Source organism: Petaurus breviceps, unplaced genomic scaffold (assembly GCF_028583685.1).
Source record: "Petaurus breviceps papuanus isolate PSGF00001 unplaced genomic scaffold, PetGlider_PUasm1.0 37, whole genome shotgun sequence".
NCBI classification, from domain to species: domain Eukaryota; kingdom Metazoa; phylum Chordata; class Mammalia; order Diprotodontia; family Petauridae; genus Petaurus; species Petaurus breviceps.
In genome coordinates, this window is record NW_027186296.1 from 100,248,941 (window position 1) to 100,276,940 (window position 28,000).

General features: G+C 38.2%; 1 protein-coding gene across 15 annotated transcripts in view; it reads left to right on the forward strand.

Moving 5' to 3' along the window:
- The window catches only part of TACC2 (transforming acidic coiled-coil containing protein 2), a 308,555-nt gene that overhangs the window by 133,585 nt on the left and 146,970 nt on the right, over nucleotides 1-28,000 (forward strand). For all 15 annotated transcript variants that reach the window (XM_069099132.1, XM_069099136.1, XM_069099131.1 and 12 more), the window contains one exon: nucleotides 19,302-19,427. In XM_069099132.1, the coding sequence (XP_068955233.1) occupies nucleotides 19,302-19,427 (126 nt within the window). The remainder of the gene's footprint in view (nucleotides 1-19,301; nucleotides 19,428-28,000) is intronic.

Sequence of the window (28,000 nt, forward strand, 5' to 3'; positions counted from 1 at the left end):
TATTGCTAAGACTGAGGGCAAGGTTTGCAGGAAAGCTTCTGGCTATTGGTATACAATTTGTTTTATTAATGTAATGTCCTTCATATTTTTATTTTTAAAAAATTAATATTCTTTTAGAATGGCATTTTAAATTTCTCAGATTTTGTCTCTTCTTTAATGAGAAGGCAGTTTTCCCATGTTGTAGTGTAATTTAGATGGACAAGATGAGGATAATGTATATAAAAATATAAAAAAAAGAGATGGGTAAAATGAGGGGGGGTGTAGGTGAAAAAGGAGGTATATTCTGATGAGCTTAGAGGGTAAAAAAGAAGTTGAATCCCTGGAAGACATTCAATAACACATTGCACTGTGAAAGGAACTCTGAAAATCTGACAGAATATCTCTAGTAAACATATATTTGTGGTATCTACCTGTGGGAGTGTTTCCATACTTTACTTTTGTGACAGAATTCAGAATTTTAGAATTAGAAATGGCCTTTGAGCCAACCCTCTCACGAAGACAAGGAAACTGAGGTCCAGAGAGAAGGGGCTTGCCCATAATATGCCATTCCTATAATGGGAAATGACAAATCAGAGTCTGACTTTAAACTCTGCTTAAGAAGTATGTTCCAAGATAATTGCCTCTGAATCAAAGGTTCAGGTCTATTTAGTCAGCATGGTATATTGAGATTCTGGTTTCTCTGTGACTATAATAGGCAGTTTGAAGAAGGTGTTCATGTTTTATTTGGAAGCAGCTTTGTTTGGGGCTTGATCTTTAAACCTTCTGAAAGCCTCCTTTCATAGGGAGTTTTCATTCACCCAGCTAAATTATAATTGACCTTTCCTGGTAGTCAAGAGACCTGCACTCTTGTTCTTGCTGTGCTGCTGTGACTTTGAGTAAGTTTGGGGAAATCATTTCTCTTTTCTGTGCCTCAGTTTCCTCATTTTTAAAGTGAGGGTTTGGGATCCATCCTCTCCAAGGTCCCCTCCCTTCCAGCAAACAGTCTATGACTCTGATTTCTAAATTTGAATATCCACCATGGTACTGACTAGAGCTTTCGGGCGATATCTTGTTTGACAGCTGGAAACTCTATAAAGGGAGGGAACCTGTGGAAGGCTCCTCTGGGAGTCAGAGACTGAATTGGAGCTCAGAGCTCCCAGGTTTCCAGTTCTACCAGACATGCTGCCTTCTCTTAATAAATGAGGTTAGTCTTGGCAGTGCCCTTTTAGGGGGATGGAGGGGACTGTCCCCTTGGAGCTCCTTCTTAAAGGAACTAAAGAGGGGTAGAATTTCCCCAGAGCACTCTCCAGTGAAGAAAGTATCTTCTAAGCATGACTCTTTCAGACCATGCAATATTTCCTTATACGGAATGTCTTAAAAAACTGTTGTAGGATGCTTGCTATCCAGACTTTAGAGTCAATTCTCAGTTATCCAAAGTGGTAGAGCAATAGATATTGTACTGCAGTTGGAGTAAGGAAGACCTGAGTTCAAATCCTGCCTCAGACACTTACTAGCTGTGTGAGTCTGGGCAAGCCACTTAACTCTTCCCAGTCTCAATTTCCTCATCTGTAAAATGGGAATACCAATAGAACCTATATCATAGGATTGTTGTGGGAATTAAATGAGATAATGTTTGTAAAGTGCCTTGCAAACATTAAAGTGCTATATAAATACTAGATATTATTATTAGGTGTTATATTATTCTAAGTATTATATTATTATTGTTATTATTATTATGGCAAGCAGGTGGCACAATGGAGTCAGGAAGGAAGGTGCATCTTCCTGAGTTCAAATCTGGTGTTAGGCCCAGGTTGGGGAACCACATGTGGCCGTCTAGGTCCTTAGATGCCGCCCTTTAACTAAATCCAAACTTCATAGAACAAATTCCCTTCATAAAAGGATCTGTTCTATAAAATGGACTCAGTCAAAATGCTGCACCTGAGGACCTAGAAGGCCACATATGGCCTCGAGGCTGCAGGTTCCCCACCCCTGTAACATTTACTAGCTGTGTGACTCTGGGCAAATCACTTAACCCCATTTGCCTCAGTTTCCTCTTCTGTAAAATGAACTGGAGAAGGAAACAGCAAACCACTCCAGTACCTTTGCCAAGAAAACCCCAAATGGGGCCACAAAGAGCCTGACACGACTGAAGTGACTGAACACGAAATTATTGTTGTTATCATTACAAACTATCCATGGCCCCTTGCCCAACATGTAATTTTTTAACACCTGTAATATGTCAGGCATTATCTTAGGTATTATAAGGAATATAAGAAAGCACAAGATACTCTGGCTGCCCCTCTGAGAGTTTATAATCTAGTTGGGGAGATAAAAAATATGTATGTGTATATGTATATGTATGTGTATGTGTATGCGCATGTGTATATGTATTTGCGTGTATGCATACATATGTGTATATGTCTATGTAAGAGAGTAAAAGTACCTACAGAGATACTCTATCAGTTGATAAAATAAAATAATCTTTATTCTAGGCCTAATTACAGCCTATGACCCTAAAAGAGGAAGGTCAGTTTTGGAGTGTACATTAGTGCTGTGTGCCTGTGAAGGCGATTAGAACCTGGTAGAAGTGGTACTGAATTTGAAATGAGAAGAGACCTGAGTTTGGATTATAACTCTGACAATGAATGACCAGATCATTCTCTCTGGCTTATCTTTAAAATGGAGATTAATAATAATTAATTAATAGCATATAATATAATAATAATATATAATATATAAAGAATATAAATCAATATATTTTATCTATAAATAAAATAAATAAATGAATAATTGATTAATTAATGATAATGATGATAACACTTACATAGCTCTTTAAGGTTTGAAAAGCACTTTCCATATGTTATCTCATTTGATCATTACAACTACCTTGTGAAGTAGGTGGTATATATTATCCCCATTTTACAGATGAGGAGATTAAGGATGAAAAAAGTTATGTGACTTGCCCGGGGTCACACAGCTAGTATGTGTCTAAGGCAGGTTTTGAATGCAGGTCTTCTTGATTTCAACAGGATCCAGTGGGCCACCTAGTTCATTAACTTGTACTACCTACTTCACAGGGTTGTTAAGAGGAAAGAGTTTTGGAAACTTTAATTTGCTATTGAAATAAGGTTTCTTTTTATCTCCCGATTATACTCTGTAGCCAAATGGAAATGGTTTTTAGACTCTTTGGGCCTTGTTTCCCTTAGTTCTATTTCGTAGTTTAGGGAACTAGGACTCTGCTAGGCCAAGTGACCTGTGCAAATGAACATGGCAGGTCAAAGAAAAGAAGTCTGTAGACTTTAGAGTACCTCCCTCACAACTGGCAGATCAGCTGATTACATTCACTTAACCTTTCTCAGCTTTACTGAGGCTTGTGCAAAGCAACCTTCTCCCTTATTGAGGCCCTAATCCTTTGTTTACACCGTCAATAACTATTTCCACAGCAACTCCTTGTAATAGCAAAACACATCTCTGGGATTATGAAATCTTATGGGAGACAGGAGAGTAAATAAAAGGAGGAACCATAAAGAAACATGTCCACAAGAAAACTCTTTTCTAAATGTAGAGTGAAAAAGAGGATTTATAAATTGATTTGATATTTGAGCAATTTATAAATGGAAATGTTATCTCAGTTATAGTTTACCTCCTTCCCAAAATGTATGCAGGCGCAAGTTTATCTGGTCTCTCATTTTTAGGTAATTATGGAAACCAAAGTTCAAAGGTCTCATAGTAGTCTACACTATAGAATGGGTACAAATTGATTCCATGGACAAAGAAATTAATTTGGAACCAGAAGACAGCTGGGCTATAGTTCTGGCTTGGTGACTTATTAGCTGTGTACCGTTGGGCAAGTGGGCAGCTAGGTGATGAAGTGGATAGAATATTGGACCTGGAGTCAGGAAGATTCATCTTCCTGAGTTCAAATGTGGCCTTAGACACTTATTAACCGTGTGACCCTGGGCAAATCACTTAACCCTGTTTGCCTCAGTTTCTTCATCTGTAAAATGAGCTGGGTAAGGAAATGGCCAACTACCCCAGTATCTTTGCCAAGAAAACCCCAAATGGGGTCAGGAAGAGTTGGTAATGAATGAAAAACAGTAGAACAACAAAGTTGGACGAGTCTCTTAACTACTCTGGGCTTTGTTTTCCTCATCTGAAAAATGGGATGATAATTCTTGTACTACTTATATTACAAGGTTGTTGTGAGGGAAGTGCATTGTATTCTAGATAACCGAGTTCTTATTTATTGATATTTTATTATTATTTCATCATTTGGCTTGTCAATTGAATTAAATATTTAAAAGAAAATAAGATCCACTAATAGTCTCTCATTCCAAATTCCACTTCTCTTATAATGGACTTTTTTTCCTGAAGGTCTTTCTTCTTAAGGCTGAGGTGAATAATTTTCCTCCTCTTTAATTCTATTAAGCAAACATTTATAAGGATCTCTTTCATACAAGTCGTTGGGAATATTTAAAGACAAAACCAAAACTGCCCCTGCCCTCTTGAAGCTTGTATTCTCCTTAGGGCAATCACCACATGGAAAAATAAGCAAATATAAATTGCATTTGAAGTAAAAACAAAGTAACTTTAGGAAGAGAGGAGCCCACTAATAACAGGGGAACAGGAAGAACTTGCCATTTGAGCTGAGCCTTGAGGGGAACTAGGGTTATAATATACCTGTGTCAGATCCTGAACTCTGAAGGGTCAGGTTCAATTTGGAGGGGTCTTGTCTAGTTATACTCTTGAAATCTCCTGCCCTCACCCAGGGTCCCCTCAGGAACATCAGAATCTCACTTGTATAGTAAAATGAGCCTCAGTTCTTCAAGATAACAAAAGTATTAAATACTATGATGGGTTTACTGACTTGTGTCTGGGTTTTGGCAATAGCAAACCCATCCCAGCAAACCTCATTCACATTTGTGGGTCCTTTGGCTTGTGCAGCATTTTAGCACAGCATCTTTCCTCAGCGTCTTATGGGTTTGTGTGATGGGGGCCAAAGGTAGGGACACCTTTGTTCTGTTCTATGCATTGTCACATTCCAGCGCTTTCTGTCCATTGCTAGGCTCTTGTCTCAGCCTCTTAACATAGCACAAGCAGGATGTATAGGGCATGGCATCCATGCCCCAGCCACTTGAATCCATGCTGTCTGGCTTTACTTCAGGATGGCAGATAAGCTGGCAATTGTGGGCTGGTGCATCATACACACACACACACACACACACACACACACACGTAGAATATTCATTCTACACACACACATTTTATATATATATATATATACACATACATATACATACATATATATATATGATAAAAACGAACGCATATTGATACATTCTTACAACATATGAGTGTATATTAAGTAGTAGTCTGTTAGTAGAGTGTTCCAAAAGTCTTATTGCAATAAACCTTTTTTAAGCTTAAAACTTCCCTAAAACTTTTGAGATACCTTGCATTAATATTCTAATCTGCTTTTTTATTATAAGGCTAGGCACCTAGACAGTCAATTGTCAATTATTACAAAGTTTATTTTTCCATCCTGTATATGACTAGTTACCCAAAGAGTATTATTAAATAAAATGTTAGTTTTAGTAATAAGCAATTCCAGCAAAAAAAATCTGGCCTATGAATTAGAAAACCTGGGGATCTAGTTCTGCCAATAACTAGATATTTGATTTTAGCTGCCACTTTCTTTTCTCAGGCCTCAGTTTCCTTGTTTGTAAAATAGAGTTGGATTTATAGAATGAAATTGGATTAGACAAATATGAACATTTTTACATAGCACTCTCTAAAGTTTACCAAGTACTTTTCTTATAGCCACCCTATGTGACTCATTTATAGGACAAATGTCATAATTTTACAGATGAGGAAGGAGACTCAGAAAGGTGAAAGAATTTGTTCATAGTTGTTGTTGAGTGATTTCAGTTGTGTCCTATTCTTTGTGACCCCGTTTGGGTTTTTCTTGGCAAAGATACTGGAGTGGTTTGCCATTTCTACATGGCTAGTAAATATCATAGGTAGGATTTGAGTCCAAGTCTGTTCTGACTCTTTCCAACATCATGCTGCTGAGTTCTCCACTGTAAAGTTATTTCCAAACTTTTATGATTTTATCATTGTATGATTGTTGCCTAGAATGAGGTTTTTAAATGCGTGGATTTCAGTCCCTCCATCCTAACGTAACAGAGCATCCTAAATTGGCTATGGAAACACAATTTTCTCTAAGGTTAATAATACTAAAATTCTCATCTCAGCATCTTTTATTGATCTGGGCATAGCCTGCTGGTTCTGTGATCATTAACATGTGTTCTTGTGTTTAACATAAATATAAGAGTTGGTTGAATGCCTGGTCCCAATGAGTGGAGATTAATAGATCTGTTTCCATCAAGGTCCAAGTTCCTCCATGCAGCTTTCTTTGACCCCTAGGTGAAAGTAATTACTCCCTCCTCAGATATCTCTTTGCCTGGCTCCATTTGCCCCTATCATATTCTTCTCTTTTTTGTATTAATTAATGTAATTGCTGTAGTGTCCCCTTCACCTTTATCCCTTTAGACAATAAACTTCTTGAAGGCAAGAGCTATGACCCTGTCTTTTTTCCTCTTTGTGTTCTTCCCAGGTCTACCACTGTGTTTCAGATATAAATACTTACGTTCATTCTGTTGAATTGTTTGTTTTACTATCTCTAGCATCTCCGAGAGATATAACATCTCTAATTGGCATCTCTAATGGGGCAGGGTCCCTGTTTCTAGAAATTTTTATCAATTACTTGGATGAAGCCCTAGTTGGCATGCTTGTCAGATTTTTAGTTAACATTAAAGCTGGGGAGGGATGTGATAAATAATAGCCTCAGGATCCTTTCTGATAGGTCTATGAGTTAAGATGATGGGTCACCAAATCCAATAAGATGAAATTCAAAGAAAATAAATGTAAAGTCCCACATCAACTTTAGCATTCAACTTTAGTAATACAGTATGGATTTGAAAGGAGGTATATGAATGAAAACCTGGGTGGAATTGGTCTGACCATTCCAGAAAGTGATTTGGAATTGTACAAAAATGACCAAAATATCCATACCCTTTGATCACACTGCTAGGTTTGTACTCCAAGAAGGCCCAAGACAGAAACATAGAAAAGTCTCCCACAAATATTCATAACAGTATTTTTTTAAATAATAACAAAGATTTGGAAACAAAGTAGATAGTTAAAGATTTGGGAAACCTTTAAGCAAAATGTGTGTATGTTAATGTAGTGGATTATCACTGAACTGTGAGAAGTGATGGGAATTCAGAGAATCATGGGAAGGCTTCTATATAAACTGATGCAGAGTAAAGTAAGCAAAGTAAAGAAAACAATCATTACAATAAATGGAAAGAATATAAAACAAAACTGAAAACCATATAATTATAATGACCAAGTGTGTCCCTAGAGAAGAATTGAGAAAATGTACACATCTTCTGGTCCTGAAGTCAGGAGGATGTGAGTTCAAATCCTGCCTCAGACTGTTACTAGCGTCTGTCTCAGTTTCTTCATCTGTAAAATGAGCTGGAGAAGGAAATGGCAAGCCACTCCAGTATCTTTGTCAAGAAAACCCTGAATTGGGTCATTGAGTGTCAGATATAACTGAAATGATATAACAACAATAACAACATTCCTCCTGCCCTGCCTTTTTAATAGAAGAGGGGAGTTATAGGGATGAAATATTGAATATATTGTCAAATATGATTGCTTTTTTCTATTAGGCCTAAGACTAGACATGAAAAAATAATCCTACTTTAATCATTGTGGGCTTTTGAAGAGTAACCAGATAAGATGGAACAGCAGGGTGTCATTTAATGTTTCCATTAAACCAATGTCTCAGGGCGGCTAAGTGGCGCAGTGAGTACCTGAGTTCGGATCTGGCTTCAGACACTTAACACACAAACAAACAAAAACCTAGCAGTGTGACCTTGGGCAAGTTACTTAACCCCAATTGCCCTCTAAAAAAAAAAACCCCAATGTCTCATTCTTAGTGCAATGCCTGCCACCTAGCAAGTGCTATATAAATGCCTATTTCTTTCCCTTCCCCTAATATACTTTCTTAATCCCAAAGCTCCTAGCAGCTATAACTTTCATGCTTACTTTAGGTTCCCTCCCCTTCCTTGTGTTACCACTTAGAGCCATAACTAGTCATTTTTGCCCCTGAGGTGATCAGTAGGGCAGAGACTGATGTGGCCACTGGAAGCAGGAAGCATATCCTAGGATACCAGGAAGATTATAAGCTGTTGAAAGGGGAATAAGATTGTCACTACTGCCACTGGTGACACAGCACCTTGTGGAAGGAGGGGGTTGAAGTGGGGGCCAGGTAGTTAGAGGAAGCAGCTCATCTCAGTATGGTACCATTAACATGCTCTGTGTTTTTTTTTCCTTGGGAAAAATACTGGTGGTTTTACCCTAGTTACAGCTCTGCAGCATTGCTACCATTTCTGGCTGGTTCTCCCTATTGCCCTTTCCAACCCAATGAACATGTTGGGTTTTTTTGTTTTGTTTTGTTTTTGTTTGTTTTTTGTAGTCTGGCTTCAGCTGTCTGTTGGCCTTCTGGTCCAGAGTTTCTGATGTCTCAAGCCCTCCAGAAATTGGCATAAGGACTGAGAATTGTGTACAGGAAAAAATTGCTGAAGGATCCCTTGAATGGGCTGAAGGGGAACACAGAAGGATTGTCAAGATGGGAAACTATGAGCAATAGATAAGTTTCCTCACTCTGGGAATAAGGGATTGGGAAAGGAGGTGTTTGATGGAATGAAATAGGTGCCATGGAAACGCCAGTAGTGGGGAGTAAGACCTAGTACTTTTGTCTTTTAACATGTTTAAGGGACAGATTGGACATGATGGAGAACAGCCAGAGGTATCAGGAAGAACTGTGGACTACTAAAAGCTGTTTCTAGATTTCTGGAGAGCTAACAAAGTGAGATAAGAAAAACTAAACATTTTGTTTGGTTGTATTAAGGGAGGATTAGTTATGTCTCTCTCGGCCTCAGTTGCATCAAATACATAAAATGAAAAGTTAATCATAGAATCTGGAATGAAGCTTAACATTTTAGTGTAACTCTTGTCGTTTTACAGATGAGGAAGCTGAGGCCAGAGAGGTTAAGAAATTTGCCCAAGAGCACAAAGGTAGTCTTTAGTAGAGTTCCAAACTCAGATCTGCTGATTTCAGATAAATCGTTCTGTTTGCTGTGCCATGCTTCTTTCAAAGGTCTCTTCTGGCTCTAACTATTCATGAGACTACAGGAATCTCTGATCATTCATATCTAATTACCTTTATGCGTGATTACAGTCCATAGAACCAAATACAGTTCATAGAACCAAAACTGGTTTTAGCCCAAAGGGAGAAACTTATAGTGGGAAAGTGACTTTTGAGGAATCTGTCCTTGTTTCCTTTTATGGCTATATGTTAAAAAAAAAGTACTTATTCACAAAATTCATAAATTTAATTTAAAGGTGGGTAAGTAGTTCTGTAGGCAAGAAACATTTTTCTTTATTTTTTTGTTGTTAATTGTGTGTGTGTGTGTGTGTGTGTGTGGCAATCGGGGCTAAGTGACTTGCCTAGGGTCACACAGCTAGTGTCAAGTAGTACTAAGTGTCAAGCTTTTGAGGTCAAATTTGAACTCAAGTTCTCCTGACTTGAGGAAGTAACCTAGTTGCCTGTGGTTAATTGTTTTTAATAGAAGTATAAACCTTAGCAGTAGGTTGAACTGGACAGGGACGTCATTTTAGAAAGTATTCAATTCTGAGATTTATTCATCCATTGAACATTTACTGTGATAGATTAGAGGAAATACAATCCCTACCTTCAAGGGGTTTACAATCTGGTAACAGAGAGTAAGGACAACCACCATTAGTAACTAATGGCTATATTGTCTTTTTTATATTATTGCATGATATGTGAATATGAAAGTTATAAGGCACTGAAATGTGAGGTATGAGAGGATCTGGGATCTTCCAACTTGTTTTCCTATAGAGGCAGTTAACTGTTTTAAATGCTTTTGCTTTCTCTGCTCTTTTCACTTGACTCCAACTTTACTTATTGTGTTGGAGTTTCTGTTGATTTTTTACTTGAAGAGGGCAATTTTGTTGTTCAGTTGTTTCAGTAATGTCTGTTTGGAATTTTCTTGGCAAACATACTGGAGTGGTTTGTTATTTTCCTTTTTTAGTTCATTTTACAGATAAGGAAATTGAGGCAAAGACAGTTAAGCATTATTTCATTTAAGTTAGTTATTTCATTTATAGTATACCATACTTTATGGCTTTCAGTAGGATGGCATGTGGGATTTATCCTTGGAACCTAAAGGGATTTCTGCAGTTGCCATATGTTTATTTGTCCTTTGTGAATTGTTTCTCTTAAAAAATACTGTGTCCCCAAAATAGGATCCCTCCAAATATAGATGGCACACTTAACATGAAATCTTTTTGAAGCAAAGTAAACACACAGCTATCAATTGATAAACAATTACACATTATTCTATCCCTTTTTTATTTACTGCATAATTAAAATACCTTTTCCAGTTCCAATAGTTGATTTCTTCACTTTTGTCTCCATCAATATTCTTGCCTTTATTATTTGTTATATATATTAATATAATATATATATTATTATTAGAGTTATTCTCTAAGAGGGTGATCATTGGCTGCATTGTGTTTTGTTTAAGGGAGATTTGGGGGGGAGTATGGTCTTGATTCAGACCAGTTCCATACTTTTCACTCCTGAAACATCTTCTCTTTCAGCATTCCATAAAAAACTGAATAAACATTCATCCATGTGGCTCCTATTAATCCTGAAAGCCTTGACAATAATAGGATCCTTTTTTTTTTTAAGGTATACTGAGAATTGAAGTAATTTTTCCTCAAGGGCACCCAGTGAATCCAGCACACAGAAAAAAGTCATGTAACCCTTAGCTTTTACCCCAAAGTTCTAACCATTAGCCTTTCATCTTTCCAGTGTGACCTTGGCCGAGTTAATTCATCCCTATGGGCCTTTGTTACTTCATATGTAAAATGTGGTGTGTGGATTGAGTGACCTCTGATGTCCTTTCCAGCTTTAACATTTTATAGTTTTATGATTTTCTATCAAGACCTAAGGAATTTGGTATTTTGTTACCACGGACAAATCTCTGGGGTCTCAGTTTTCTCCTTTGTAAAATAAGGAAGTTAGATTATAGGATTTTTAATTTGTAACATTCTAATAATCTGTGACACACCGGTCTTAAAATGATTATAGCCAAGCTAATAGCATCTTTTTTTTTTCTCAACCTCTTGGGACAAGCCATGTGCTGTATCTTTCTTGGTACCATACTAAAAAACCTCTAAATCACCACATCTTGCAAACTGCAAACGTTTCAGATGAAAAAAATGAACAATGAAGAGCAATTAGTGATTACTCCCTCAAAAGAGGAAACTGAGGCCTATAGAGGCAAGGCAGTTTGGCCAAGATTTCATTGCAAATTGGTGACAATGCTGGCTTTAGGACTAGGATCTCCAGACTCCAAAATCTAGTAGTCCTTCAGTAGCAGGGTTCTCTTCCAGCTCGTTTTCCTATATAGACAGTTTCTTGTTTTAACTGCTTTAGCTTTCTTTGCTCTGTTGATTTGACTCTAACTTTACTTGATTATATTGGAGTTGCTGCTGAAGTTGGACTTGAGGACAATTTTTGTTTGGGATTTGCTTTTTCTTTGGAGGGGAAAAGGTAGGGCAGTTGGGGTTAAGTGACTTGCCCAAGGTCACATGGCTAGTAAGTGAAAAGCCTCTGAGGTCACATTTGAACTCAGGTCCTCCTGACTCCAGGACTGGTACTCTATTCACTGCGCCACCTAGTTGCCCCTGTTTGGGATTTTCTTAGAAAAGATACTGGAGTGGTTAGCCATTTTCCTTCTCCAGCTTATTTTACAAATGAGGAAACTGAGGCAAAAAGGGTTAAGTGACTTGCCCACGGTCACACAGCTAGTGTCTGAGGCCAGATTTGAACTCAAGAAGATGAGGCTTCATCACTGTTTCTAGCAGTCCATCCACTGTGCTGCCTAGTTGTCCAAAGAGGCCAAGACCAGATACCCAAAGGAAAGGTAGCTTAAGTAGAGTTGTGATTGTACTTTATGTTCCTCTCCTTTAAGACGCAGCCATTAGGAATGTGCTCAGCTTGAAAACACTGGCTTCTCTGAGGCCCCAATTCCCTGAGTTCATTAGGGCATGGAACATGAGCCATATTCTGGCCCGCAGGAGCACATAGGCTAATAGGTAAGAATGAAAAAGTCATTGATTCCATGTTCCAACCCCAAAATGCTTCCTTTCAGTGATACCATACCTCCAGAATGTTTGGGTATGCTCGTGTGCCCTCAAGAGGCAGTTAGCCTGGGTTTGAATTCTGCCTCCCTTATTTGCTGACTGACTTTGCAATGCCAAGTTCTTCCAGGTATAAAGTGAGGAGGCTACCTACTCACCTTTTAGAAGTGATATGAATGGGGCGGCAAGGTAGTATAGTGAATAGAGCACTGGCCCTGGAGTCAGGAAAACCTGAGTTCAAATCCGGCCTCAGACACTTCACACAAAACTAGCTGTGTGACTTTGGGCAAGTCACTTAACCCCAGTTGCCCCTCAAAAAAGCAAAAAAAAAAAAAAAGGACCTATTTGTATAAAGTTATTTATAGCAATTCTTTTTGTAGTGACAAAGAATTGGTAATTGAGCAAATGCCTATCGAGAATGGTTGAACAAGTTGTGGTATATGAATGTAATGGAATACTATTGTGCTATAAGAAATGACAGACAGGATGGTTTCAGAAAAACCTGGGAAGACTTACATGAACTGAAGCTAAGTGAAATGAGCAGAACCAGGAGAACATTGAACATAGTAACAGCAATATTGTATGATGAACAACTGCGAATGACTTAAGCTATTTTCAGCAATGCAAAGATCTAAGATAATTCTGTAGGACTAATGATGAATAATGTTGTCTATACCCAGAGGAAGAACTGATAGAGTCTGAATGCAAATTGAAGCATACTGTCTTTCCGTGTGTGTGTGTGTGTGTGTGTGTGTGTGTGTGTGTGTGTATGTTTGGTCTGATCTGAATTTTCATTCACAACATGACTAATATGGAAATGTGTTTTGCATGATTGCACATGTATAACCTATATAAAATTGCTTTTCTTCTCAATGAGGGTGAGAAGATAATGGAGTGAAGAAGAGAATTTGAAACTCAAAAAAAGAATGTTAAAAATTGTTTTTACTTGTAATTGGGGAAGAAATAAAATATTATTCAAAAGCAAAAAAAAATATCCTGGGCAAGTCACTTAATCTCTCTTTCTTCCCCTATAAAATGGAAATAAACAAAGCACCTTCCTCACAGGGTTATTGCAAGGAACAAATGAGATAGTATTTGTAAAACACTTAGCACAAGTACCTGGCACACTCTGGTGCTTAATAGATGCTGTTCCCTCCCCCTTTGGCATCAGCTTGGAAGGCAGGTATCCATGTTTGGCCCAGAATTGTTGAATTTTTAACAGTAACTTGGATAAAATAATAGGTTGTATGTTTATCGCATTTGCAGATAGCATAAAATTGAGAGAGATAGCCAGTGCATTGAATGATCCAAAATCTTCACAGGTAAGATTGTGCTAAATTGAGGAAGACGGAGTTTTAGTGGGGATAAATGAAAAGTATTGTGCATGGGTTCAAAAAATCAACCTCACAAGTATAAGATGGTAGAGATGTATTAAGACAGCAGGAGTAGTTTTTGTTTTTGTTTTGTGGAAAATATCTGGGGGTTTTGGCAAACTATAAGTTCAGCTTGTCAGTGGTATGGTATAGCCAAAAAAGGCTATGCAATCAAGGCTCTGTGGGGGAGGCAGTGTTTAGGAATAAAGTGATAGTCTCCATATATTCTGCACTGGTCAGACCGAACTTGGAATATTGTGTTCAGTTCTGGGTGCCACTTCTTAGGAATGACATTAATAAAGTGCAATATACCCAAAGGAAGTTAATCAGAACTGTGACCAGCATCCAGGTCAAACCATAGTAGTGTTGGCTGAAGGAACTTGCAATGTTGGACCTGGAGAAGAGAAGACTGAGGAAGGAAATGATAGCTGTATTTAAATGTTAGCTAGACTGTTATATGGAAGTGGTGCGGCTATGTGGCTCAGTGGATAGATTGCTGGGCTTGGTGTCAGGAAGACAGGAAGACTCCTCTTCCTATGTTCAAATCTAACCTCAGGCACTTACTAGCTATATGTCTCTGGGCAGGTCACGTAACCTGGTTTTCCTCGGTTTCCTCATCTGTAAAATGAGCTGGAGAAAGTAATTGTAAACCACTCTACTATCTTTGCCTAGAAAACCCCAACTGGGGTCATGAAGAGTCAAACATAACTGAAAAATGACTGAACTATATAGAAGAAAGATTAGAATTGTTTCCTTTGACCCCAAAGAACAACACTTGAAACAGTGGTTGAAAGTTAGAAAGAGATGAAAGAAAAACTTTCTAAGAATTAGAGCTCTCCAAAAGTGGAATGGTTTGCCTTAAGTAGGGGAGGGAGATTCCCCTTTCTTGTGGTCTTTAGGCAAAGGCTGGATGACCTCTTTTCAGGTATTCTACAAAAGAGATTCTTTGGGGGAGTATGAGTTGGACTGGATGACCCAGAGGTCTCATTGAACTTTGAAATTCTGTGATATCTAACATTAGTTTTATAGGACTATTCCAAAGCTACATGCAACACTACAAACGCAAGGGACGATTATTGTGATTGATTGAAGTCAGTGATCTCCAGTGTCATAGGGAGCCTAACAGGTGGCAGATGCCTTAGGTGTCTTACTCTCAGTATCAACACCAATCAGACTTGCCCTGTAGGGCCCATTAAACTGCATATCTGGGAAGTCACATCTAAAACCAGAGCACAGGTGTCTGGTCTTCATGGATAAATGTAAATGCTGTCTGAATTCTTAGAGCAAAATCTTTAAAATTTTTAACTGTTCTAGAAGTTAGGAATGCCTTTGCCAGTTTCATACCATCACCAAATGTAGCTTGGTTCACAATAATCCAGGCAAAATGATGTCATATACTGTTGAATAGATCTGGGTTCAGATGCCCAGATCTCTGCCCCATACTGGATATGGACCTTGGGCAAATTATTTAACTTCTCAGTGCTCCAGCCCGATTTCCAAGTCTTTAAGGTACAGTGAGTGCTGGTGTGCATCTAAAAAGAGAATTTCCTCACTGGGAGTTTCCTACATCAATGAAATCACAGTTTCAGCCCTGCTCCCTGCCAAAAAAAATCATTATGAATTTTTTTCAAGTTAACACTGAACAGACATGAACATGTGGGGGCTGAATCCCACCCATTTTTGTAGATTAGTTTGTGACATTCCTGTCCTAAAGGGCTTTGGAAAAAATGTCATTCTATGTTTGAGTGTGAGTTTTTAAAACTCCCTCTCTGAGATCTTAGTGACTCCAGATCCTCTTAGGAAAAGCCCTGGTTGATGAAAGCTTCATTTTGATAACATCCCACCAGGAAACTGAACCCCTGGGCTGCCTGACTCAGCTTACAGTGGGCTGCTTGCAGCTGTTTTGCAGCAGCTGATTGGGAAACCAGGATGGATTTTTTGGGGGGGCCTGGTGGAAAAAAAAATACTTCAATCATGTTAACCTCACAGCCATCAGCAGAATTTAGCATATGTTTGTAGGAGTAGATTTACTACAGTTCCTGCCTGAATATATTTAGTCAGGTGAGAAATGTTATTCTAATAACACCCCACTTATATGGAGGCCTCAATCATCTGGGGACCAACTTTAGTGACCATTGATTTAGAACCTATTATGTGCTTAGGGAAAAGCTCTAACATTTATATAGAGCTTTCCATGTCTTCTCATTTGATACAGATAGTGCTGTGAGATGGGTAATATTATTATTTTCTCCATTTTATTTTATTTTATTTTATCTCCATTTTACAGATGAGGAAAGTGAGGCTGACATAGGTTAATAAGAGGCTTGCCAGTGGTCACACAGCTAATATCTGAGGGTCTGAACTCGGGTCTTCCCTCCTTCAAGCCCAGCACTTTATCCACTAAATATGTAGGTGCTTCTATGAAATATGTACTGGTAAAATATTAAACAACCAGATCTCCAAAAATGAATGGCATGCTTTATAAGTTTCAACTGCATTATTAACATTTTTCTCCATCATTTTCTTAAGTTTAGACAATTAGAAAGATAGTAAATTACACCCTGATTTGTAGTGCTTGCTGATTTCTGGGGTGTAAATGCTAGCACTGAAAATTTAACAATTGGCTTTCCAGAGCCTTTAGAACAGGGTCCTAGGAAGCTCTAGTATATTCCTAGATGGGTCCATCTGTCATGGAACTTACAATCTAATGGGACGTGTGTAATGGTGGGAAAATATTATATAACTAACAATTGCAAAAAAATTATGAATGATAAATGCCTATGGGATGAAAACCAAATGTTTGTTGAGGTATTGGGAGGCAAGGATTATTATTGACTGTAGGCAAGATGATAGTTTACTTCCAGAAAGAAGTGACATTTGTGTTGTGGTTGAATTGAATTAGGAGGCAATGATATAATTCAGCAAGCATTTATTCATCAATCTATTTTGTGTAAAATATCATGTACAGAATTCAAAGAACCAGCTCCTCGCACAGTTCTGTGAGCATAGTAGGTACTTAATAAATGGTTCAGTGAATGAAAAGTGCACTGGCATTCTGAGAAGGGAGAGATCACATCTGGGCATGGTGACAAGTTTCAAAATTTAAGCAATATTATTCTGAGTTGTGGCTACAATAATTGCAATATAACAATACCTTGTGTTTATATAATACTTTAAAATTTGTAAAGGTCTTTCTTTGCATGTGATATCCTTTATGATCCTCACAACCAAGTGAGGTAGGTGATCCAGTTACCCCCATTTTGTAGATGAAGAAATTGAGGATAAGAGGAATTAAATTACTTGTCTAAGGTCACACAGCAGCTAGTCAGTGTCTCGGGCAGGATTTGAACTCAGGTTTTCTTGACTCTTAAGTTCTATGCTATGCCCACTACTCTACCTAGCTGCCCATAAAATAGATAGATCCTAAAACTTGTATACTTTATTCTGTTGGAAAGGTCCTTAATCCATTATTCAGAGCTATACTGACTATTAATTTACAAATAACTTTAATAATGGTACTTAGATTTCTTAACCCCCAGCAAATTAGAAGGTATAAATTATCCAAGAAGGGCTGAATACCAGCAGGAGAGAACAAATGACTGCAAGGGAAGAAACAAACAGATTAATATTTTATAGTCCAGTATTGGTTGTAATGTTGACTCTGAGTCATTTAATCTCTTGAAACCTCAGCTTTCCCATTTCCAAAATGAGGGAACAGGGTAAATGACCTTTATTGTGCCTTCGTAGCTCAAAATTTATGATTCCCTATTGAGAAAAGATGAACTCATATTCAATGTGTGTATCTTTTTAGAAGGCAGGGAAGTATGTGTTTTTAGAGCAGAATCCTTGAAAAAGGATGCCTATAACTGTTTTAGATGTTAGGAATGGGGTGGCTAGGTGGCACAGTGAATAGAGCACTGGTGCTGGAGTCAGGAAAACCTGAGTTCAAATCTGGCCTCAGACACTTAACACTTACTAGCCATGTGAACTTGGACAAGTCACTTAACCCCAATTGCCCTGCCCTACCACCCCTCCAAAAATTTGCAAAAAAAAAAAAAAATCCAGATGTTAGGAATGCTTTTGCTATTGTTTCATACCATCACCAAATGTAAGAAGACTTCCCTTCAAAATTGAATAAAACAATGTTTTAAAATATTTAACAAATAATATTCTGTTTATATGGAAAATTCATCTTTGTTAACCATTATTTCCCATTGCTGCTGGCTAAAAACAGTATTACTGATTTCTTTTCTAGTTTAGAACAAGAAGCTGAAACCTATTTAGGGTAAAAATAATAATGAGACAAAAAGCATGGGAAACTTCCTCCAGAACTTTTGAGGTTTCTTTATGTTTGTTTGTTTTTTTTTTTTTTGCTTTTTGGAGGGCAGTTGGGGTTAAGTGACCTGCCCAAGTTCACATGGCTAGTTTTTGTGTTAAGTGTCTGAGGCCGGATTTGAACTCAGGTCCTCCTGATTCCAGGGCTGGTGCTCTACTCACTGCACTACCTAGCTGCCCCATTTCTTTTTCAATGAACTGGGCACACTGGTTTTTTGTTTTTATTTATTTATTATTTATTTATTTATTACTCAGTTTACATAGTTTTGATTATTCTGGCTCAGTATTTCCCAAATTAATGATCTACCAGGGAATTACTGGGGTTGCTATACAACTCATGTTCTTCCCCTCTTATTTGTTCTTAATTTTCCTGAGTTTATTTCTCCACCAACTACAGCATTAACAACAACAGTACTACTAATATTGCCTCAAATTGTAGTGCTTAAAAGATGTTTAAAGCTCTTTCAATTTTATTCTGGATTTATATTATATTATTATATTATATTGGATTTCACATCAGAGGACCTGATTTTGAATTTTGACTTGGCTCCTTTACAACCTATGTGATTTTGGGCAAGTCCCTTAACTTTTATAGGCTATGAAGTACAGTCTTCTGCATAGATGTAAAGGCAGCAGATTCATCCTTTTGCCCAGATGAGACCTTAGAAAAAAAAGTCTGAAGTGGAGTCCAGTATGCTGTAATTGATTATGGTTTGACTTGGCATCATTTTAAAGCAAGTCACACACACTGAAATTATACTATAGAATGAAATTCATTATGACACACAAGAAAGTATTAGAATGAATCCAAAGGGACTTAATTACTGACACATTCAAGGAGCTTTTGTATCTATATGGGAGCTTGCTATGTATACCTTGGAGGACAGTCTTATAGCCAGTGACCTTTCTTAGATTGGGATAAAATACTTGTTAAAAAGATTATTACTCTTAGTTAGTAATAAACAGTTACCTGTCTACAAAAAATAAAAACAAAAACCTAACAAAATTTGAGGGGCAGTTAGTTGACCTGGAGCCAGGAAGACTCATCCTCCTGAGGTCAAATTCAACCTCAGACATTTACTAGCCGTGTTACCCTGGTCAAGTCCCTTAACCCTATTTGCCTTAGTTTCCTCATGCGTAAAATGAACTGGAGAAGGAAATGGCAAACCACTCCAGTATCTCTGCCAAGAAAACCCCAAATGGGGTCACGAAGAGTTGAACAGGACTGAAATGACCAGATAACAACAAACAAAATCAGAGTTTTGACTTCTGGTCTCTTCCCTTCTTTTCTCCCTATTTTTCCAGTTTTCCTGTATTAGGTAATGCCATCCATTCGACAGCATCTGTTGATCCATTAGGGCAGCCTGTAGCGGTTTCTTCTCCCTGTCATGATGTTACAGTCCTGGATACTGCTGAGCTGACTGCTTCCAGGTATGGTTAGAATCTGATTACAAGATCTGAGTGATATGTGGCCACAGCTCCTTCTACTATTTACTTTGGTTGGGCTGGTTTAAAAGACTGTTGTTATTATATATGTGTAGATAGCCTCCTATGTGGTTTGTTGTGAGGGATGCAGGGACAGTTTCCCTGCCCAGAAACACTATCTACTCTGGTTTTTAACTTGTGCCTAAAAATCCATCATTAAAGATTCATTCCATTGTGGTACTCTAGGCCTTTAGTAAAAGGCAAATTCCCCTGAAGATAAAGACTGTTCATAACTTACATTTCCATGATGCTTTATAGTTTGACAAAGGGCTTTCCTTGCAAAACTCTGTGTGTAGGTAGTGTGTGTGTGTTATTCTCATTATACAGAAAAAGACGCTGGGTGCCATTGCATAGCCTATTTAAAGAAGCTAATGACTTTGAAAACTGGGAAATGTGAAAATATAATACCAATGATTCAGCTTATCACCATTTCTTAGAAAAGTTTAATTGTTATAAAACAAATCACCATAGTGAGGAAGCCAGTAGAACCCTAAAACTGCCTCAGCCAGAAAATATATGATCTCTTTGCCAAGGAGAGAGACATGACAGTCAAAAACAACATCAGTTTATAATAGAAGCTCATTTGTAAAACATTATAGAGGATGATGATGGAAGATAACAAGCAGTCACCTCACAAACAGCAATAAGTAATTGAGAAAAAATTAACCTATAAAAACTTTGACATAAGACCTAACAAAGGCAGATCATCCCACCTGTTTATAGATAAAATTAGGAGGATGTCAAAGACATGAAATAGAACAGACCTTTTAGCACTTTATAGTGGTCTGATCTTATGATCAATAATGAAACAGCCCCCAATTTTTTTTCTTTTTGGAGGGCAATTAGGGTTAAGTGACTTGTCCAAGGTCACACAGCTAGTTCAAACAGCCCCCATTTGAACATGATACCTCTGTACCTGAGGACCTAGATGAGGAATAGAAAAGACACATAAGAAAATGAGACCAAAGGGTGACTAGAAGAAGCTCAAAACATGCAGAAGAAACCTATGTTAGAAGTGACATGATTTGCAAAGTATTCAGGGGTCAGTTAAGATAATTCAAAGAAGGAAAGATTCCAAAAGAATAGAAAAGATCACATATGGCATTTTGTTTTTAAAAAAAAAGGCAGGGGGGAGAAGAGATGGAGTGGAAATTGGGAACCTCTGACCCACATGCCCACTTTCTTACTCCTATAAAGTCTTTTCGAGAATGATTTATCAGAGGTGTCCTTAAAGGAAAGAATTTATTTAATTATTTATTTTTAAACTTAATCAATGGCAACAAGTAATCAAATATATGAAAAAAGAATAAACCATATCCTCAGAATTTGACAAAGTAGAACTTTTTTTACTTGGCTTCCCTTCCTTGCTAGATTTAAAAAAGCATTTGATTTGCTGCCACAAACAACAGCTCTTTCAGGTTTTCTCCGTGGTTTCTTTCATATCTGTGCTAAAGTCATACAAGATTCATGAAAGCTGAGATCCAAAGACAAAAACAAACAAAAAAAATTTGATCTGCCTTGAAGAAGCTTGGGGGCTACAACGTTTGAGTAGGTAAATAAAAATACAATTTGAGGAAGAAGAGTATAATTAGAACTAAGGGAATCAGGAAGGATTTTGTGTAGGAGGTAGTAATTGAATTGCATATGGAAAGAGGTCAAGGATTGTAAGAAATAAAGGTGAAGAGGGAGTGCATTCTAAGCATGGGAGATAGCCTGTACAGTCGAGATGGGCAATGGAATGCTGATTTCTGTCAACAACATAGAGGCCAGCTTGACTCCATCATAGAATAGAGGGAGAAGTTTAGATTAATCCTGGTAAGGTAGACCGGAACCACATAGTAAAAGGCTTTCTGAGACTGGCTAGGGCAGGTTGTTTTTTATCTTTGGGGTAGTCAAGGGAATGACTTGGTCAGACCCATGCTTTTAGAAGGTTATTTTGGCAGGTGTGTGGAGGATGGGCTGGGAGAGAGAGAGACTGTAATTTGGGAGACCGGTTATGAGGTGGTTTCAGTGGTCCAGATAAAAAGTGATGTATGGTTCAGAACTAGAATAATGACTTGTGAGTGAAGAGAAGGGAGCATATGATTTCACTTGGTGGAGTGGATTGGGAGTTGGGAGTGAGGAAGAAGGAAGAGTTAAGATTACTCCAGACAAAAATCTGGGTGACCAGGAGGCTGCTTATCAAGAGAAATAGGGAAACTTAAAGGAGAGATTAGCTTATTTGGGGGGAAGATAACAAGTTCTGCCTTCAACATACTTAATTTGAGATGCCTACAGACTCTCTTGTTATCCAACAGACAGTTGGTGATGAGACTAGAATTCAAGAGAGAGATTAGGGCTGAAGACATCAGTTTAGAAATCTTGCTGAAAGGAATTTGCCAGTATCTTGGAGGACATGACCATGTAGGGAACTTTCCATGTGGAAACTTCCTCCACTGGTTGAGACTGGTAACTCCATTGTCACATAGCTCTAGAGAACTGCCCTCAACATCATGACTTGGTCATGGTCACAGAGTAAGCATAGATCAATGTCAGAACCTGGTCCTAGGTCTTGCTGACTCCCAAGCGAGGCAGTTCTGCCTTGCCACACTGCCTCTTTAAAAGAAATACTAATTAAGAAATGAGATTTTCCCCAAGTGAAGAACTCTGAATCCTTAGGTAGAAGGTGATCCCGCCCCTGCAATTACTGAGGCCTGCATTTCTTTGTTCCAGTTGCCATACCCCAGTGCCTCAGGAATGCTGCCCACTGTTTGTCCTACTGGTCAGACAGATGGCATGAATGTTCCTTTGATGAGGCCTGATTTCTGAAATGGGGATTTCCTTTTCATTAAATGGGTCCCACTCGCCTTTATTTGTCCACTGACCAATCCCTAATAAAGCCTCAGACTAGGTTAGGTTGGTGAATGGCTTGTAAACAATCACTTAAGGAGCACAGTCAGGGCTCTGCAGCTAAGGAGGTGTGTCTGCCATGGGCTTCTTAAGGCTTCTATAGCTCAGCAAATGTAGGTCAGGAGGAACTCTTAAAGACTGGGCTCCTGTTGGCATGGTGAGGAGAGGAAGATTCACACAAAGTTTATGAGTAGCTAGCAAGAATAGGGAAACACGCATGCACACACAAAATGTTTGGGTTGGGATATAGGTAGAAGATGCAAAGGGACAAATCTGAACCTAAGGGGAAAGTTGCTTATTTTCCATTAGAGCCATCCGAAAATGGAATGGACTGCCTCTGACCATGGTGGGTGGGTGTTCAAGCTAAGGCAGGAAGACCTCTTCTTGGACTGATTGTAGAAGGGATTCCTTTTCAGGTGGATTTGACTAGCTGGCTGCTGAGGTCCTTTTCAATTCTGTGATTAGAATGATGGGACTAGAAGGGACTTCTACAATCATCTACAATTATAGAGAGAGAAACTGAGGTTAAGAGAAAAGTGGTTTTTCTTGTCTCCTACAATTATCTATTAATTACCAAGTTGATTTCTTCATAACTTGCTGAATATAAAATGCCCAAAGAAGAAAAGTTTTTAAGTGGGAAGCAAGTTGACCAAGAATGGCTCACATTTATTGAAGGTACAAATGACAAAGTATTGACTTAGTTTTAAGACTTATTTGTTTTATTTCCCAGTCAAAAGAATGGAGGAGTAGGAGGATAGTTTATTTTTAATAATGATGCTATCAATGGTGGCAAAGGATTGGAAATTGAGGGGATGCCCATCAATTGAGGAATGACTGAACAAGTTGTAGAATGTGGTTGTGAAAGAATTTTTGTTCAGGTGTGTTGAATTCTATATGGCCCCATGAACAAAGTCCACAGGGTTTTCTTGGCAAAGATACTGGAGTAGTTTGCCATTTCCTAGTCCAGTATGTCTCTATTTTACAGATGAGGAACTGAGGCAAATAGAAGTTAAGTGACTTGCCCAGAGTCATATAGCTAGCAAGTGTTTGAGGCTGGATTTGAACTCAGATCTTCCTGACTCCAGACCCAGTGCCCTATCCACTTCACCACCTAGCTCTGACAAGGCATTGTAGTGGAATAATTATTATGCTATAAAAAATAAGCAGGATGCTTTCAGAAAAAAACCTGGGAGGACTTACATGAACCACTGTAGAGTGAAGTGACCAAAACCAGGAGAACATTCAATGTACACAGTAACAGCAATATTATACAGTGATCAACTGTGAATGACTTAACTATTCTCAATAATGCAGTAATCCAAGGCAATTCTGAAGGTCCTATGAAAAATGCTGTCCACCTCCAGAGAAAGAATTGATGGAATCTGAATGCAGGTCTAGACACACTTTTTTACTTTCTTTGGCTGTTTTTTGGGGGTCTTTTTTCTTTTGCAACATGGCTAATATGGAAATATGTTTTGCATGACTACACATATATAATCCATATCAAATTTCTAGCCTTCTTAAGGAATGGAAAGGGAAGTGAGGAAGAGAGGGAATTTGGAACTCAAAATTTTTTAAAAATTTGATTGAGAAAAAAATAAGAGAAAAGAAATAAAAACAGGTAATAATAATAGCTACCATTTATATAATATAATGTTCACAAAGCACTTTACATATGTCCCACCAGAAAGAAAAGGTTGATTGCAGTAAGAGGAGGAAGGGTAAATAATGGAGAGAAAAAACTTCTGAGCTTTTGAACAAAGATTGAATGATTTTTGTCTCCTAGGATCATTTAACATTTGCCTCACTTTGTTGGAAACTTATAAAATAACAATTCTGACTAGGATTGTTTTGGGTTCAAAAAATGATTAGGCAGAGCCCTGTTTAAAAAATTTGGACCAACTCTAATGGCAGAGATTTTTTTTCAAGTATGAAAGTTCTGTCTTGAAGAAACAAAAAGCTACTATTGTTTCTTCCCTCAACGCCCACACCCTTCTCTCTGTCTCTGTCTCTCTGTGTCTCTTTCCCTTGTTGAAGAAAGGGGAATGGGAGGGCTTTGTGTCCCTTTTTCCTCCACCCTCCTGTCAAAAATTGTTATTACTGAATAAAAGGGAAGATAACATCTGACTCTTCCATAAAAATCAGTTCTCAGATAAGATCAAACAAGTTTTGATGCATATCCTTCTTTATTATTGAAGAGCTGAGCAGAACATCAAAGATAGTGTTCCTTCACAGGGAAAATCAGACCATATTGCCTTAAGGTGGCTACACATCTAACTTTACCTTTAGAATGTGGTATGTCCCACCTGGCCTAGCTGTCAGTCTTGGGATCTTCATACAGGATTCTAAGACTATCTTACCCCATGATCTCCTACTTTAAATCTTTAGAACCCTGATTTACTTTTATCTCATTCATTTCTGTGCAATTAAATGATAATATACACACATATATTATCTACGTGTCTATTGTGTGTATGTGTATATTGTGTGTATGTGTATATTAGGATAAATGTTATAGTTATGTACAAGATTATAAGCTCCTTGAGGGCAGGAGCTGTCTTTTGCCTCTTTTTATATCCCCAGTGCCTAGCACAGTGCTTGACAGAGTAGGTACTTAGTGTTTATTGATTAATATATTTAAACATATATATAGCTATCTATATTAATATCTGTGTATATATACATATATGCGTACACACATCTATGAATAGAATAAATGTCTGTTGACTGATGTTCTGATCTGAAAGTGGAATCTCTAGCTTACAACAAAGTAGCTGGGGCCAGCTGTTACATTGTCAAAGCTTCACCAAAAAGCACATATACAGGGAGGCTAGATGGCTCAGTGAATAGAGCACCGGCCCTGGAGTCAAAAGGACCTGGGTTCGGATTCGACCTCAGACACTTAACACACACACACACACACACAACTTGCTGTGTAACTTTGGGCAAGTCACTTAATCCCAATTGCCCTCCAAAAAGCAAAAAACAAAACAAAACACATATACATGGAGCAGGTCGTGGGAGTTAAATCAGTATTTAAACTCCAGGAAAGAGATCAAAGCTTTCAGAAGTCATTGCTCTGAGAAGTTGGGTAGGTTTCTGCCTTCTTTTTGGTTTACCCATCACTATTGAGTCACTTATATTACTCTGTTTTCCTGTATCTTGATGTGATTTGGGGCTCTGTTTGCCACACACATGAGATCTTATACACATTTTAAGTAACTTTAGTGTAAGAATTCTCCAAGAATCTGTTGTTTGGGAAGTGTAGGGAACTCCCTGTGTGGAAACTTTCCCTTCCCCAATATAGACGTCAGCAGATTTCTGAGTCAGTAAATAAATCCTAGGGAGTTGCTTAATATACTTGGAAGTCTGGGGAGCATAGATTGATAGCTCCAGGGGATCTTTGAGGTCATCAAAACCAACTTGTTTTACAGATGAGGAAACTGAGCCCAAGCATGGCTAGTTAGAGACAAGATTTGAAATCAAGTCTTCTTGATGTCAGCCCTGGAACGCTGTCTACCACCCCAGGGAGCTTGCTACTTTTAAGAAAATGGAGTATCAAATTTAGACTTTACAAAACAGATAATTCACTTTACAAAAGGACTCACCAAGATTTTCTTTAATTTGCTTGGTGTGGCACCTTTTAAAATTTCTTTTGACCAAAAATAATTGACTTGTTTCCCAGAAATTGACCTGTATAGATTGAGGTTCACTTGTATATTTATACAAAACACTAGAATCTTGATTATGCTGGCCATGCTTCATTGATTTACACTTATATTTGGAGATTTTTAGAGTTAGAAAAATCCTTGGAGAGCATATGTTTAACTGCTTCACACAGTTTCTATTTTGCTTTCTAACTTTACTGTCTAGATACTTTATACATGTAGATTTTCCCCTTCCCAAGTAGATGAGAAATTCCTGGATATCAGGGACCCTATGCTTGATTTTTGTGTCCCTGGATAGACCTTTGTATAGGGCTTTGTACATAATAAGCACATAGCAAATAAGTGATGGCATTTGTTTAAGGGAAGGGAAGGACAGAACTAATGGATGACTCAATAGTCAGTCAGGTACTGGAATCTTCTGGAATTTTTTTTTCATTCTTTTGGGAGCAACATTTTCCTTTCTTGTTATGTTTTAATGAAGCTACATTTAAAATTATTTTCCCTGTTGGCAGGGGTTGGGGTGGGGGGCAGATAATAGCCCAGAAAGATTCTAGATGGGGAAGTTGGAAGCCAGCTTGGAATGAAAAATTGCTGGGGATAACCCACCAGCAAATATTTGGGGATAACTCATGAGCAAATATTTGAGAGCATTGACCACATATCATATGTAATTTACTCATGAGCACATAGGCACTTGTGTGTGTGCCCCTGTGTATTCTGTTAGTGATGGGAGTTACTTTTACTTTTAAAAAGAGTTTCATTGCAGGGGCGGCCAGGTGGCTCAGCGAGTAAGAGTACCGGCTCCAGTGTTGGGACGAGATCGAATCCCGGGCTCAGACACTCAGCACCACACCCAGAAATAACTGGCCGTGTAACCTTGAGCAAGTTACTTAACCCCGATTTCTTAAAAAAAAAAAAAAGAGTTTCATTGCACAGTATTTGGTCCAATTTATCACCATCTCAGCATACATTCTGATTTCTAATTCAGAGCCTTTCAAAGGCAGCTTTTCTGAGTCTGGGCTGCTCTGATATTGCAGATCTCCCAGGAGAGTTTAATTAAATTTTAAATCCTCCTTGGACCACTTGGCCAGAGCTTGTCATTGATAGGCCTAAAGTTCCTCAAACCTTCAGTTTCAAAGCATTTGTTTTTCTTGCAAACATACATTCTCACTACTAATTTGAGCTGAGTTTTGGCTCTAATGATTTTGTGATCGGGTGCACTTGGAGAGGAAAAAAAAAAGGCATCCTCTGAGGAAAGCTCATTATGCTAAATATCTTCCAGATGGTGATGTGAAACAAGAGATAAGGCTGGGTCACTCCAGCTGTCCCATAAAGGAATTATGTATTAGGTTTCCACCTCTGGGGCAGTTATCTCCCCCTATGGTGATAGCCTAGTACTTACCCCTTAGGTCAGTCTAGTGTTTGTCCTTGGAGAGAGGCTTGGTTTGGCAACTCTAGCCAGTCTCTGAAATGAAATTAGCAATCAGTTCACTGTAAGATCTGCCAAGAAATACTCAAAAGCCTTTGTGCAGAGAACAAAAGAACACCAGTTGTTGACAGTATATCACTACAGTTGGACATGTGTTGTTCTCAGACAGAACCCAAACAATTGCTGGGAAAACTTTCTTTCAAAAATTTGCTTACCTACTCCAGAGGTAGTCCTTCATGCCTGTCTTTCTATCTCTGTCTCTTTGTCTCTGTCTCTCTTTCCCCTTCTCTCTCTTTCCTTCTCTCCTCTCTCTCTCTCTCTCTCTCTTTCTTTTTTCTTTCCTTCCTCCTTCTCTCTCTCCCTCTCCCCCCTCCTTTCCCTTTCCCCTCTCTTCCTTCTTTTTTCTTCTTTCTTTGGTTTCTTTCCATAAGATCCTAAATAGGCTTTTTAAAAAGTTCAAATCCAAACATGCAACAATCCACCTGAACTCAATTTCTTTGCCATTCCATATTTAAAATAGGTTATACCAATAA